Here is a 14292-nt window from a genome sequence, read left to right on the forward strand (position 1 = left end):
TTTATTTATTTAATAATTTGTTTTTATTTCAAAGTCAATCATAATGCTCTGTTGGCCCAAATTACTGCAAGTCGGTGGAAACAAAAATTGATAACTCTTAAGAATAAACTGTGTTATGTTGGGTACTTTACCTTTTCCATGTAAGAATAAAACACATCCTCAGGGGTCAGCAAGCCTCCCTGCAGTTGCTTTGTCAACTCAGACAGGGGCAGCGTCAAAATGTGAACAGATTTGGTTGCTGGATGCTAGAAGACCAGTAACACACACACACACACACACACACACACACACACAGAGTCATTATGGAAAAGCAACATCTGTCTGGAAAACTAGTTCATGTGCTGGTAATTTACCTCCCAAATTATTTTCATTATCAGTTGAGCTGCTGATTAGTTTTTCTGATTAGGGCAGTCTCTGTGGCGTAACTAGTTAGCGCATTTTGGCTGTTAATTGAAAAGTTGGTGGTTCGAGCCCACCCAGGGGCGTGAGGCAAAAAGGCAAGCAACACTTTCTTTAGAGGTGACTGTGGTTTGGTGGGCAGAGCAGTTGTCTTGGAAGTTCGAATCACGGTGCCTGCAGTCCACACATTGAAGTGTCCTGAACCCCAAGTTGCCACCAATGGTTAGAGCCATTGGTGTAAGTTGGCGCCGCAGATGGCTGCCTCGGTTCTGTACCGGAAACAAATTCTTTGTGTGTAACATATTTGGCTATAGAAAGTGACTATTCCAACTGCTTCACGAATCCTGACCATCCCGTTGTCTCAGTTAGTCCATTTATCACTTGTTTATTAAATGTCAGTAACAAGTAGTTGTACAGACAGCTGTGTCCTCAGTCTACTGGTTTTGATTCGGAGGCTCCTGAAGCACCTCCCACAGGGCAGGAGGTCGAACAGTTTGTGAGCAGGGTGGGAAGAGTCCTTGAGAATGCTACGAGCACATCAGAGACCCTCATTGCTGGAAGTGGAGTCCCTGTGATGACCCTGTGTGGTGACCATTTTGTTTGAAATATGACAAATTTTTTGTAATTTTCAAAATAGTTGGAGATTAATTTTCTATAGATTTACAAACTGTTAGGCCTTTTCCATAAATGCCTTAAAATATTAAGAAATGCAGAAGGGTTAATAGCTTTAAGTGTCCCAATACACTCACCGGCCACTTTATTAGGTACACCTGTACAATTTTATGCAATGCAAATGCAACACTTCCACCTTAACATCTGTGTTTATGAAGCTCAAAATGTTTCAGCTTTTGGTGAAACTATCATAAATGTATAAATTCAATTATGTGCTTATTATTGAGGTCATAGGTAAAGGTGATGCTGTACTGGACTACATTATATTCAGAGGTGTTCCTAATATTCTGACCCACTCATGGATGTAGCTGGGGAGGACAAAAGGAGACACATCTGAATACAACATATTTCTGTCACTCAGGAGTACAGATGCAAAAGCTTCTGTTAAGACTATGATTATTTCTGACAAACAGAAATCCCCAAGGAGAAATGCTGCAACAGCAGCGTAGTAGAGGAGAGAATGCAGAAAAGCAGAACCACGATGGAGAAAAACTATGGTATAGTTTAGTAGGTTAGTAACAATGATAGGTTAGTAACCCCCCATCGCTGCCATGCCTTGAGTCCTTGATGACAAAAAAAAAAAGTAACGAGTTTGCAGTTTTGTTTTTTTAATCAAAAAACTGAAAATATCAGACAAAGTATTAGATCCACGCAGCTGAGCAGAGACAATATGACCTCATCACCATCTACAAAAACAGATTGTATGTCTGAATTCAGTGCAACAAACAACTACATTCTAAAGAAACAGCGCTGCAGCTTAAAACATCTAGTACCTGCTCATTAGATATTCTACCTACAATATTCTAGTTAAAAAGTGTTTTCCTTGGCAGTGGATCTGTTGTAAATGATTCACTCCTAATCAAGCATCTTTCCAGCATCATTAAAACTGCAGTTGTAAGACCCCTCCTGAAAACAGAAGCCTGGACACTTCAGCGTAAAGTTAACTACAGGCCCATCTCAAATCTTCTCTTCACAAGTAAGATTATTCAGAAAGTTTTTTTTTTTTTTTTTTAACCAAATCAACCAATTCTTGCAAACAAATGACATCTTGGATAGATTTCAATCAGGATTCGTGTCGTACCACTGACACTGCTCTCATAAAGATTCTAAATGACATTCACTTGAATAATGACTCAGGGAACTTAACAGTTGTGATGTTATTAGATCTTAGTGCAGCATTTGACATTGTGGATCATTAATTACTTCTAGACAGAATGGAAAACTGGGTCAGACTTTTGGGAACTGTCCTTAAGTGGCTCAGATCATATCTAAAAGACAGGGAAATGCAGTCGGTATTGGTAGTTATGAACTAGAAAAAAAAAACACAGCATGAAGTGTGTTGTCCAACAAGGTGGTTCCCCCCCCCTTTCACCTGTACATGCTTCTGTTTTTTCAAATTTTATAGGAATGTAGTGTTACTTATAGCTACACAGAAGACACTCAGATAAACCTAAGGCTCTCACCTAATGTCTATGGTCATATAGATGTATGATGTCTACTGTATGTCTTTGAATTGCTGCTGCATATGAAAATGTGCTATATAAATAAACTTGCCTTTCCTTGCCCAAAGATCCCTTAAATGTTTCATAGTGCCCATACATTGTTAAACTAAAGGTTGGAGGACCCATAAGGCAGTATAAGGCACAATACTGAAAAACTGAAATAACAGGACTCTACTACCCCAGGAGTCTCAGCCTTGAGGGCCCAAACTAATTAGTTCAAACGAGTTTATCAGCAGCAACTTTAATCAAATATTTACACATGGCCAACCAACACTGCAACAGTCTTAACTGTGCACAGTCCACACCATCCCTATGAGAACTGGTAACTCCTCACAAACCCCAGTTTAGCCAGTCTGTCATTTTAACGCCCCCTAACTCACCGACTCCTTGTACCGGAGTACAGCCAGCTCCGCCCGCTGGAGGCTCTCAGTCCTCCGGTTTCTGGCTCTCTGGATTTTAGCCTTCACTTCTTGGTGGCTAGTGATCTTGCGGGCCAGCAGCAGCAGAGCTCCCGCAGCGCACGCAGCGCACGCAGCACCCGTCAGTAGCACCGCCGTCCGTCTGTCAAGCTCCACTCGCTGAAGAAACTCCGTCACATTTACCATGGCTCTCCCTGTGTGTGTTCGCTGCACGGTGCACGTCGGCTAACACAACCACAGGGTGAATCGAGTCGCGTATAGTTACTGCGATGGTCACACACAGCTTAAAAGTAAAGATGGGCGTGATTACCCGCGCATATATGTAGCCTGCCCAAACACGGTTACACCCGTGACGTCAGAGCATCCTTTTCTAAAATAATATTTGTAAGGTAGCGGACGCCGTTTTTGCCTCAACTAATCTGAATGATCATAAACGATATTCCACTGCTCAGCCGATATATCAGTCTGTGCAAAAGATTTGTTTGCATAAATCGCCTGAACACAGGGATGAGTAAAGGGTGCCCGCCCACAAGAGGCGTGGCGTTGATGCTCGTCACGTGCTTCCTGAGTCATGTGACGAGCATCAACGCGACGCTGCCTTTGTGCGGCACCCATTCAGAAATGCCCAGTGCTAAGGTCAGAATCTAAGTCTAACCAGATCCAGAAATGGGGCAATAGACCTTATGTTAAAAATCATTTCCCAACTTGTATTGATATACTGTATATGGTCAATAAACTTGTAACACAGTAAGGATTTCACACCATCTGCTTTAATGAAATGTTGACTCAGACTACCCCGTTAAATACATTTCTTCACATGAGCAGATACAGTATAGTACACATTTAAAATTACAACATACAGCAGAACCATATATAGATGTATTTAATACCATATTCTCCTTTTATAGCAATATCTGAACAAAGTCATCAAACAGGAAGGACTTCATTTGACAGAATGGAAAAGTTTGTGTGCCACCTACAGAAGAAGACAGAAATTTGTTAATTTAACTTTGATAAAACTAGTGCTACAGTAGCAAAGCTGTTGCATGATTGAGAGAAGAACTTGTGAACCCTAAAGGGTATATTCTGTTATCTTCTCACTTGGCCCAAAATGGTGCATGTCACACTTACACAGTGGTCCCGAGCATGCAGGAAGTCAAAGAGCTCCTCAGTGCAATTCTCTTGCGTCGAAGACCGAGAGCCAACTCTGGTCTCACACTGCTCCAGGTGCTCCCGAGTTTGGACGCAGTGCTCTGTCTCTGCACATGTCTGTCGCACCGTTTCAATAGGATCCTGAAAGAGAATATGCAGCACTAACAATATCTTACACACATTGAGTAAATAATCAACTAAAATTATATCAGCTGGGAAAAACAGAATACTGGAGAAATGCCAATATAATTTATTAACAAAATCAGATCTTCACCAGATCACTAGACCTGTGTCAAGTCCTCTCCTGCTTCAAAGGCTCCACCATCATCCTGGTCCCCAAGAGACCCTCTATGAATGGACTGAATGACTATAGACCTGTTGCCCTGACATCTGTAGCCCTTTGAGAGACTGGCGTTGGCCCAGCTGGAGGACATCGTACTGTAATACCTCATGTGTCCAACACACCTAGCCAATAAAGCTGATTCTGATGATTATAATGGTGTACCGGATACACTGGCAACCGAGAGTGTATCTGTATAGAGAGCTTCAGGGGAGTTAACTTCCTTTACCCACAAAGACATACCAAAACAATTCACTTTTCTTTCAAGGTTTAACACTTCAAATCTTTGTGGGGATTAAAAGGCAAGATTTGAACATTTTTATACATAGAGAGAGAAAATGCCTCTCTATACACTATATAGAAAGTGTATTTCTATATAGTCCCAGAAGGAGTGGTCTGCAATGGAGAAAGTCCAAAACGCAGCTCTACTGTTACATAATTTGTACATCTTTGCCCCAACACCCCATTTTGCTTGTTAAGGTGAAGTGTTTTTCCTTTATGGACTATCAAACTGAAGCCCCCTACCTTGCTTGAATTTTTTTAGTCAATATTTAATGACAAATATTCATGTGGCCAGGCTTGTGATCAAACTGGTAATCTGACAATAGTACAAAGGGACAGTTAACATATTGTGATGCTGATGTGGATATCCAGTAAACATAACGTTACCACCATTTCTTGCTCTTCCTCTTCTTCCTCCTCCTAAAACAAACATAAACGACCAACTCAATCACATTATTCACTCCCAGCCGTTAGTAATTGAATTGAATACATTAAATCAGCAAAAGCCCACACTACTAACGACGAACTAGCATGAAGTTTTGATTCTGCAATGGCTTCTGAATTAGCTTCAAATTTTTTCTGAATGAAGGTGTAAATATTAGTAGTGGGTAATGCTAACGTTAGCTACCTGATGAGTTACCTAGCTTAGTTAGGCTGTCGTGTTAGCTTGCTGGCTAAATTAACCAAATGTTACTAGCATAGCAGCGTTGTCTTAAATCTGTAAAATAAACTAACATCATCGGGCTCTCCGTGCATGATCGTCTTCTCTTCAAAAACCATATTCCTGTACTCTTATCCCTAGGTGACCAGGATGACTCTTGACAGAAAACACTGCAGATCTTCTTCTTCTTCTTCTTCTTCTTCTTCTTCTTTGTTCTCTGTTGGCCAAGGTGCACACTGCCACCTACTATAATGGAGTGTGTAGTTATTCCATTATTTGAACTGCATTGAAATGCATTTTAAAATATCTATCCCCTTAAAGCTGCCTCTGAGTCTGAGAAATTTACTATCTTAAGTTCTATCCAATCCAATGCAAAACGTTTTTGCAATAATCTTTGCAGAAAAAAAACGGATACTCTGCCAGGTAGTTTATGAAATATAGTGTCACTAAATTCTGGTATGAAAATACCAATTCCTATATGTCCAATATCAGGATTCTTAGATCAGTCTGTATATATTATCATACATCTATAGAAATGGTTTCCTCTATAGACACAACATAACTACATAATCAGTGTTATCCATTCCTGACCAACTCAGCTTATCTGCAAGCAGTTGTAAATTAAGATAGGGATGATCCTGATTTTTATCTGACCCTAGTCTGGGAACCTCCACATCAGAATGATTCAAATTACGATGACAAAAGTATAAATTATGTTTTGGTAATATGGTCATTACATCAAAACAATCTTTATTTTGTTACATAATTGAAACTCCAAGCATAATTTATTTGAGTTTTAAATCACATATTAGATATTTTTTCATTAAATTATTATTCCATAATTTTTTAAGTGTAGAGCATGTTTTCAAGTTCTCAGTACAACTGTTCCATAAATTCACTCCTCTGACTGAAATACAGTCATTTTTTACACTGGTTCCTATCCTTTTGTTTTTGAAAGACACATTCTTCAAAAATTAGAGAGAAGTAAGCTTGCATCTTAGTGTTGACTTGGGTTTTCAGTGTTGCCCTCTGGCTAGCACCCCAAAGGGGATACAGAAAGTAATGTCCTGTGCACAGGGGTGTTACGTCTATATACTTTGATAGCACGATTATAAGGAGGGGATGCTGTTGTTTTTCTTGGCTCTTGGCTGTAAGCACCTTCTGCTTTCTGAATGCACTGAACCCTTTTATGAAAGTTTTATTAAATACCAAAAAGACAAATCTTGTTTTCTTGACTATATTATTTTAATATTTCAGTAACAGTTACTCACATACTATTTTGACAATATGGTCCATGGCAAATTAATCTGTAAAGTGCAGAAGTGAAGATCAATTTAAAAAGACAGACTGGGAACACTTTAGTGGCTGGTAAATGTATATTCATATAAGAATAAATGTCAATAAAAATAATCTAGCCTAAAATTACAGGAAATTAAGGAAATAGTAGCAAAAATATAATAATAATAAAAGAAATGATCCCTTTATTTGTCCAGTCCTGGGGAAATTTACACACACACACCAGTGGTGGTGGTGCTCTGCAAAGTTTTGCTCTGGCCGTCGGGAGAAACTTGAGGTTTAGCGTCTTACCCAAGTCTCCTTGGGTAAGACACTGATACAGTATGTGGACTAAGGAGAGCAGGAATCGAACCAGCAACAAAGACAACTGCTCTACCATAACTCATAGGAATAATATCTATCTATCTATCTATAGAGAGATGACTCTAATTTATTGTTCCCTTTTCTGCTGTCCTGTTGCACGGCAAAGGTCCAGTTTGAGATTAACAACAAGACTGGACAGTCCAGACAGCCATCCATGGAGGGCAGAGCAAAGCTGCCCTACACTGGCATTATCATCCATGAGATCCAGAGGATGGGCAACATAGGCTCCTCTCAGTGTGCCTCATGTCACCAACATAGACCACCAGCTGGGAGGCTACGCCATCCCAGAGGTCATTCCTCATATTTGTGCAGTAAAACAAAAAAAACGGTTTTTATATCACACATCATGTTGCGTGTTTATGAACTGTCAACAGGGTGTTATAGTAATTCCCAGCTTGGCCTAGGTGCTGTTTGACCAGAATGAGTGGGTGACGCCTTTCACCTTTAACCCAGGACACTTCCTAAATGGGGAGGGCAAGTTTGTGAAGAGAGCTGCTTTCATTCCTTTTTCTGCTGGTAAAAATGTTTTGTTTTACCACTGTCCTTCAGAGACCTGGAACCTGTCCCAAGTGACCCAGGGGTGTAGAGAACCCAGGTCACAGGATCATAGGTCCTTCCTGTGATGAATGTCACTGCACTGCCATCCCAGTTATTACTGACTTTATGTTTGTTTTGGATTTGCAGTGGTGCTAATCTGTTTTCATCATAAAGTATTTCTAGGAGGGAGAAATTGAAAAGATCATGAGTAAGAAGTGTTGATTATTAATGTGACTGTATCGGGGCCATACAGTAACTGTTACATAACATGGAATCTACATACAGTACTTATGGTCATCTGGACATGCTTTTAAGAACTGTTTCCTACAAAAAAAAAATTTTTTTTGATAAATTCTCGAATGCAGTAGAGTCAAGCAGTGAACTAGCACGCCTTATGTTCTTGAAAAGGTTTTATTTTCACCAGATGGCGCCGACAACCCTTTGTCCACTTTCACTGAAACCGTAGCCTACTTATGAAAACTTGATACCTGTTCTTGGGACTGCAGGAAACAGTTGCTCAGAGCTCAGAGCTCACAGCCCATAAACCCTAAGGATTTATTCTCAGAGGATCCAGAAGCCACAGGTTGTTAGGATGGATCAACTCTCCAGTGAGTCTCTTTCTTCTATGTGGCTGTGGCTGGATGGCCACAGTCTGCTCATGTTCATGCTGGTCTTCCTGGTGGTAGCTGAGTGTTTAAGGAACCGTCGGCCCAGCAGCTTTCCTCCAGGGCCCTGGGCGTTTCCTCTTGTGGGGAACATCTTCTCTCTTGATTTCAACAATGCCCATGAAGACATGACCAAGGTAGGGTGCAAGTAATGCATATGAGATGAGACTGAAAGTACAACTTATAGTTATTAAACTGCAGAGGACCCCACTATGGAAGTACATCCCTGCCAAAATGTTTGAAGGCTTAAAAATGACAAAAGTCAATAAAATCTTACAACCTTCTCCTGCTTTTTTGATGATTCTCTTGTTACTCAAAGTGAAAGTGATATACAGTATGATTATCTGACTTGTATTGTCCTGATGGCAGTTAGCAACAAAGTATGGGAATGTGTACAGCCTTAAAATGGGTCCCAAATGGACGGTGGTGTTGAATGGCCTCTACGCCCTGCAAGAAGGTCTACTCACTAAAGGAGACATCTTGGCTGACCGCCCAGTACTTCCAATCCATACTGATGTGCTGCCTGAACTGGGTACAGACGTATTTCCAACCTTGTAGATTAAAACTTTTCTACAGCAGTTCCTTGGTGTACATGGTAAAAGACTAGAGACATAAAATAGTGTTCAAGTAGAAGTGAAGAATAAAAAATTAAAATGCACCCCTCAGTTATTATGAAAAACCAGAACAGGTTCAGAGTATACAACCCCAAATCAGAAAAAAATGGTGTGCTATGTAAAATCTAAATTAACCCTGTAAAGCCCAACATATCAAAAAATAGCCAAAACATTCTAATTTTTTAGAACTGAGATGTTTATTAAACCTTTTAACAAAATCCAAATATAATTCATGATTTGAAATTCAAGATTCACGATTTTTATTTTCCATATATGCATAGACAGACAGTCCAGCCATATAGGAATAGAAATGCTATATTATTTAGATTATTTCTGTTTCTTTTGTATCACATTTGATACATGGGGCATTTGTTTTGCTCAGAAACCTCACATATCAAATATGATACAAATAGTTTTATAGGGTTAAAACTGTAAACAGTTATTTGTATGTCATCTGTGCCCTGTATTACATTGAAAACAATAGAGCAGCGTATTATTTGATGTGATACCTCAGTTTTATTTTGTTCAAAATAAACACTCATTTCAATTCTGAAGCCTGCAACACATTCCAAATAAAGTTGGGACAGTAAAGCGTTTACCACGCTGTGATGTCGCCGTTCTTTTTCACAACACTTAAAAGACGTTTAGGCACTGAGGACACCAAATGATTTTTAAATGTGTCAGGTGTCATTTTGTCCCATTATTCCTGCAAACAAGTCTTAAGGTGCACAACAGACCTGGGTCTTTGTTGACACAATTTGCATTTCAAAATACACACATTCTTTACTGAGGACAGGCAGGCCAGTCCAGTAGTCACACCCTTTACTCCATAGCCAGGCTTTGGTCATGTGTGCAGTATGAGTTTTACATTTTCTTGCTGAAATATGCATGAGTGTCCCTGGAAAGGATGTCATCTTGAAGGCAACATACTGTATGTTGCTTCAAAATCTCTCAGTATTGTTCAGTATTAATAGTGCCATCACAAAAGTGGAAGGTACTTTTGCCAAAGGCACCGACACAACCCCAGACCATGACAGAGCCTGGCTTTTGGACTTGTTGCTGGTGTGTTGTGAGAAGAAATGGCAACATCACACCATGGTGAATGCTTTACTGTCTCAATGTTTTTTGGAATGTGTTCAGAATGTGTTCAATCAGAATTGAAGTGAGTAGTTTGAACAAAGACTAAAGTTGATGAGGTATCACATCAAACAATGTGCTGCTGTATTGGCTTCGATGTAATACAGGAAATGAATGATTTACAAATTACTATTTGCAGATTTAATTTAGATTTTACATACTGTCCCAACTTTATGTGATTTGGGGTTGTATAAAATAACCTGCTATTTAAGAAAATACTGGCAAAAATATGATTCCACTTTCACACAGCAGAAATCACCATGTTGTATGGGATATGGGAACAATAAGAATTTTAAGGGAAAATCATAGATTTCTACAGCTAATTATTTATCAAACATTTTCTAGATTATTTTAATATGAATTACATTTTCTTATCAGGTATTATTTTTACTAATGGACATATGTGGAAACAGCAAAGGCAATTTTCCCTCTTCACACTCAAATACTTGGGACTGGGCAAGAAATCCCTGGAATCTGCCATATTGGATGAATTTATTTACATGTCCAAGGAAATTGCTCATCATAAAGGTAAAAAAACTATTGCATAAATCCATACAGAAATGCTGAGATGCAGAAACCTCTAATAAGTAGAGTGCAGCTTTTATATCCATCTCACCACACAATTTCCAAGCTGTATGTGTGACATGTTATTGCTTATGCATGCAGGCAAACCATTCAATCCACACATCATCATCAACAATGCTGTCTCCAACAACATCTGCACCATGGTTTTTGGCCATCGCTTTGAGTATGAGGATGAGAAATTTGTGAAATTGCTGAAATTGTTTGACAGAGGGACTCAACTTGAAGGCTCCATCTGGGCACAGGTACTGCATGGCAAAGCTATTAATGAATGCTTCATGCTTTGTACTGTTCTACTGTAATTCATGTATGTTGATGCAATTTTATCCTAATCAGTATTCACTGATACTTTGGTATCACAGGTTACACCATTAAGTGTTTGTTTTTAGAAATAGATGCGCTCTTGCTAGCAGCGTTATTTACAGTCTTATTATTGATATTGACAGCTGTACAATGCATTTCCCATGGTGATGAAGCATTTGCCGGGGCCACACCACACTCTTCAACACATTTATGGTGAAGCAGTAGCCTTGATGAAAACAGAAATCAAAAAGCACAAGGAAGGCCGGGACCCTTCTGAGCCCAGAGATTACATCGACTGCTACATGAATGAGATTCAAAGGGTGGGTAGACAAACTACAAGCAAATCAATGACACATATTTGATAAATGATTAATTGATTTCAGGAATTTTTCAAGTAAAAATATATAGTTAGTTAGTAATATATAGATAGTGCTACATAAGACAAATTAAAAACATGTCATGTGATAACAAAGTAACTTTGATAATTAATAACATTTTAATAATAAAAATTTAAAATGCTTAGAGCAAGCAAAAAGGCAGATACAAATACCCCAGGCAGAAAGAGCAAAAGGAGCAGGCAAACAAGTCCAAAGAACAGGTAGGAGCTCAACAAATGGGGAAGATAAAAAGGCTGGAACAAAGGTTAGAACTCTACAGCTGGTGTGGTATAATAGATGATCTGTCAACAAGCAGGTGGAACAGGTTTGAGTAGTGAGAGAACTGGTGAGGAGAGAGGGCAGAGAAGTGCCCTCTGGTGGCTGAATGGAGAATGGCATGAGCCAGGCAAAAAGACTCAAAAAAGTAGGGAGACTGTAATGGGACAGGTAGTAAACTTAATATTTTTGGTGGGTGGACAAAATATGCAGTCTTAAGATATTACCTTTAGGCTTCAGGAAATTGCAATTGGCAGTTTTTCTGTATATTCTGAGATTTCACTAACTAAAAAGCTAACTGACTAATCTCTCATCACACCCCTGATTTGTGACATTTTACTCACACTCCCACAAGTAAGGAGGTGGAATGGGTTTAAAATATTGTTAATTAGCTACCTTTACTCAAACTGATTACTCAAATGGTAGTTGTCACAATAAAATGGGCACTGTCTGACTAACTATTTGTGGTCATTGTGTTTTCCTGCAGAAACATTTATACTGAACTAGATCCTGCTTATAGAATAAAAATTTAACTACAAACTTTGACAATTTATTTTTTATATGAAATTACATGAACACATAAGTGTAACATAGCATTTCAGGGCACTGAATAAAATACAAAACACTCACCTGCATTAATGTCTGTGCAATCACTGTCTCACTGTAACTCAATGAGACTGTTAACGTGACACAACAATGCAGTTGTTGTACTCAACATTTTCTATGTACATTTAACTTTTCTATTTACATCCAATTCAAACTTCACATTTTGCAATATGCTAATGTGTATTTTGGAAACTGTCACCATTAGGCCAAAGAGGACAGTGACGACAATACTGGTTTTCACGAGGACAACTTGGCGATGTGTTTGTTTGATCTGTTTGTGGCTGGCACTGAGACCACATCCACCACCCTGCGCTGGGCTTTGCTCTACATGGCAAAGTACACTGGGATTCAGGGTAGGAGCTCCCACATTAGGTCAAGAAGTCAGTTAATTAAAGTTTGGTGCTTGCCTGAAATAAGTGCCAACATAAATTACAGTATCATTTTAACTTTAAGACTCAAATTTATTGTTTCCTTTTCTGCTGTTCTGTTGCACAGCAAAGGTCCAGGCTGAGATTGATGATGTGATTGGACAGTCCAGACAGCCATCCATGGAGGACAGAGCAAACTTGCCCTACACTGACGCTGTCATCCACGAGATCCAGAGGATGGGAAACATAGTTCCTCTCAGTTTGCCTCATATCACCAACAGGGACCTCCAACTGGGAGGCTACACAGTCCCAAAGGTCATTTCTCATACTGTGTTTTGTCTTGTTTCATCACATGTACACTGATTAATTATCATCACAATCCAATTTTCAGGGTGTTATAGTAATTCCCAACTTGACCTCGGTGCTGTTTGACAAGAACGAGTGGGAGACGCCTTTCACCTTTAACCCAGGACACTTTCTAAACGAGGAGGGCAAGTTTGTGAAGCGAGCTGCTTTCATCCCTTTCTCTGCTGGCAAGTACTACTTCACATTTTTAATGTCATAGATGAGATTATGCAGATTACAGGACAGATCACCTTAATACTTGTGGATTTTTATTACAAGTTTGATTTATCTTTCCACAAAATGTGTTAGCCTATTACTTTTTTTTTTGGAGGAACATAATCATTTAGTGTTTCTACATATGCCCTGATCAAAATTAATGCAGCAGAACCACAGATACCATCACCTCTATCTTACACATTCTTCTTCCTTATCAAACTCTGGTGTTTATGCATCTTTACTGCTTTCATCCAGAGATTCAGGTGTGTTAAGCTAGGAGCCACTAATGTATACAGGCAGTGCAGAGATGTTGCATGCTTAATGTTACATTTGTTCTATTGTTCTGCAGTAAATTATACTGTAAAACTCAATTATTTAACTTACCCACTAATTTTCATCCGTTAACTTGTTGTTGTGTTTTTGCTGCAGGCAAGCGGGTGTGTCTTGGGGAGAACCTGGCCAGGATGGAGCTCTTCCTCCTTTTCACCTCCTTCATGCAGTGCTTCACTGTCTCCATGCCTCCAGGGGTAAAGCCTGTGCTGAAGCCCCGTTTTGGCATCACTCTTGCACCAAAGCCCTATGAAATCTGTGCCACCTTACGTGTGGTGTGATTTTTCTCTTCGAGCAACACTTTCCTGATAAGATATTTTTGTACTGTATATAATGCATTATCCTAAGCTCTTCAGATATATTCAAGTGCATTATTTGGGACAGTGTTTCTGCCACTCTACAATTTTAAGTCCAGTATACAGTCTCCTTTTAACTCTGCCTTGGTCTACACAAACAACTGAAAAACCATTAGGATCTTGAGCTAAATGTTTGACTTTCTTCACCAGCTAGGCTAAGTTAACCATGACTGTTTGCCATTTGGTGCTAGCTAGGGTAAACAAGCGGCTATAGTAAATTAGATGAAAACGCTGCATAGAGATTGTGATTTTGTCACTTTTTGATTTATTATCAATCAAAAAAAATGAGTAGAGTTTAAAGTAATACCAGTCATTTATAGATGTGTCTTACTAAGGTGTTGGGCCACCAGAACAGCTTCACTGCTCCTTAGCAGAACAGCTTCACTGCTACTTAGAATTGATTCTACAAGTCTTTGAGCTGTACCTGAGGGATGAACACCATTCTTCCAAAAAAAATAGTCCTGCATTTGGGGTTTTGATGATGCAATACAATA

General features: G+C 39.3%; 3 protein-coding genes across 6 annotated transcripts in view; 1 reads left to right on the forward strand and 2 right to left on the reverse strand.

Annotated features, from left to right (window-relative positions):
* Positions 1-3487, reverse strand: part of faah (fatty acid amide hydrolase) — a 14022-nt gene extending 10535 nt beyond the window's left edge. For 2 of the 4 annotated variants that reach the window (XM_020607081.1, XM_020607080.1), the window contains exons 1-2: positions 2954-3484; positions 132-245 (exon numbers count right to left, since the gene is read on the reverse strand). In XM_020607081.1, the coding sequence (XP_020462737.1) occupies positions 132-245; positions 2954-3178 (339 nt within the window). In that variant the 5' untranslated portion in view covers positions 3179-3484. Of the gene's footprint in view, positions 1-131; positions 246-2953 lie in introns of all 4 variants that reach the window. The other 2 variants (XR_002275465.1, XR_002275464.1) reach the window with 2 other exon arrangements.
* A 253-nt stretch (positions 3488-3740) lies between these two features.
* On the reverse strand, positions 3741-5665 carry uqcrh (ubiquinol-cytochrome c reductase hinge protein). The gene is made up of 4 exons (XM_020607082.1): positions 5502-5665; positions 5154-5186; positions 4124-4285; positions 3741-3968 (listed from the first exon to the last, which is right to left on the reverse strand). The coding sequence occupies exons 1-4, from the start codon at positions 5544-5546 to the stop codon at positions 3936-3938; spliced, it is 273 nt and encodes a 90-aa protein (XP_020462738.1). The 5' UTR covers positions 5547-5665; the 3' UTR covers positions 3741-3935.
* A 2583-nt stretch (positions 5666-8248) lies between these two features.
* LOC109964028 (cytochrome P450 2J2-like) lies at positions 8249-13723 on the forward strand. Its single transcript, XM_020607038.1, has 9 exons — positions 8249-8425; positions 8658-8820; positions 10418-10567; positions 10706-10866; positions 11068-11244; positions 12389-12536; positions 12679-12866; positions 12943-13084; positions 13542-13723. Exons 1-9 carry the CDS (start codon positions 8249-8251, stop codon positions 13721-13723), a joined length of 1488 nt encoding a protein of 495 aa, XP_020462694.1.
* The last annotated feature ends 569 nt before the right edge of the window (positions 13724-14292 follow it).

Source organism: Monopterus albus, unplaced genomic scaffold, assembly GCF_001952655.1.
Source record: "Monopterus albus unplaced genomic scaffold, M_albus_1.0 scaffold83.1, whole genome shotgun sequence".
Taxonomy (NCBI): Eukaryota; Metazoa; Chordata; class Actinopteri; order Synbranchiformes; family Synbranchidae; genus Monopterus; species Monopterus albus.

Bases quoted from the DNA above. Each gene is read 5' to 3' on its own strand.
- uqcrh (XM_020607082.1), bottom strand. From the start codon at position 5,546: ATGGTTTTTGAAGAGAAGACGATCATGCACGGAGAGCCCGATGAT. The intron at 5,187-5,501 runs GTTAGTTTATTT...TGTTTGTTTTAG, and splicing joins TGCACGGAGAGCCCGATGAT to GAGGAGGAAGAAGAGGAAGA. The intron at 3,969-4,123 runs GTAAGTGTGACA...CTTCTTCTGTAG, and splicing joins TGCATGCTCGGGACCACTGT to GTGGCACACAAACTTTTCCA.
- LOC109964028 (XM_020607038.1), top strand. From the start codon at position 8,249: ATGTGGCTGTGGCTGGATGGCCACAGTCTGCTCATGTTCATGCTGGTC. The intron at 8,821-10,417 runs GTACAGACGTAT...TTTTCTTATCAG, and splicing joins TGATGTGCTGCCTGAACTGG to GTATTATTTTTACTAATGGA. The intron at 10,568-10,705 runs GTAAAAAAACTA...TTATGCATGCAG, and splicing joins GGAAATTGCTCATCATAAAG to GCAAACCATTCAATCCACAC.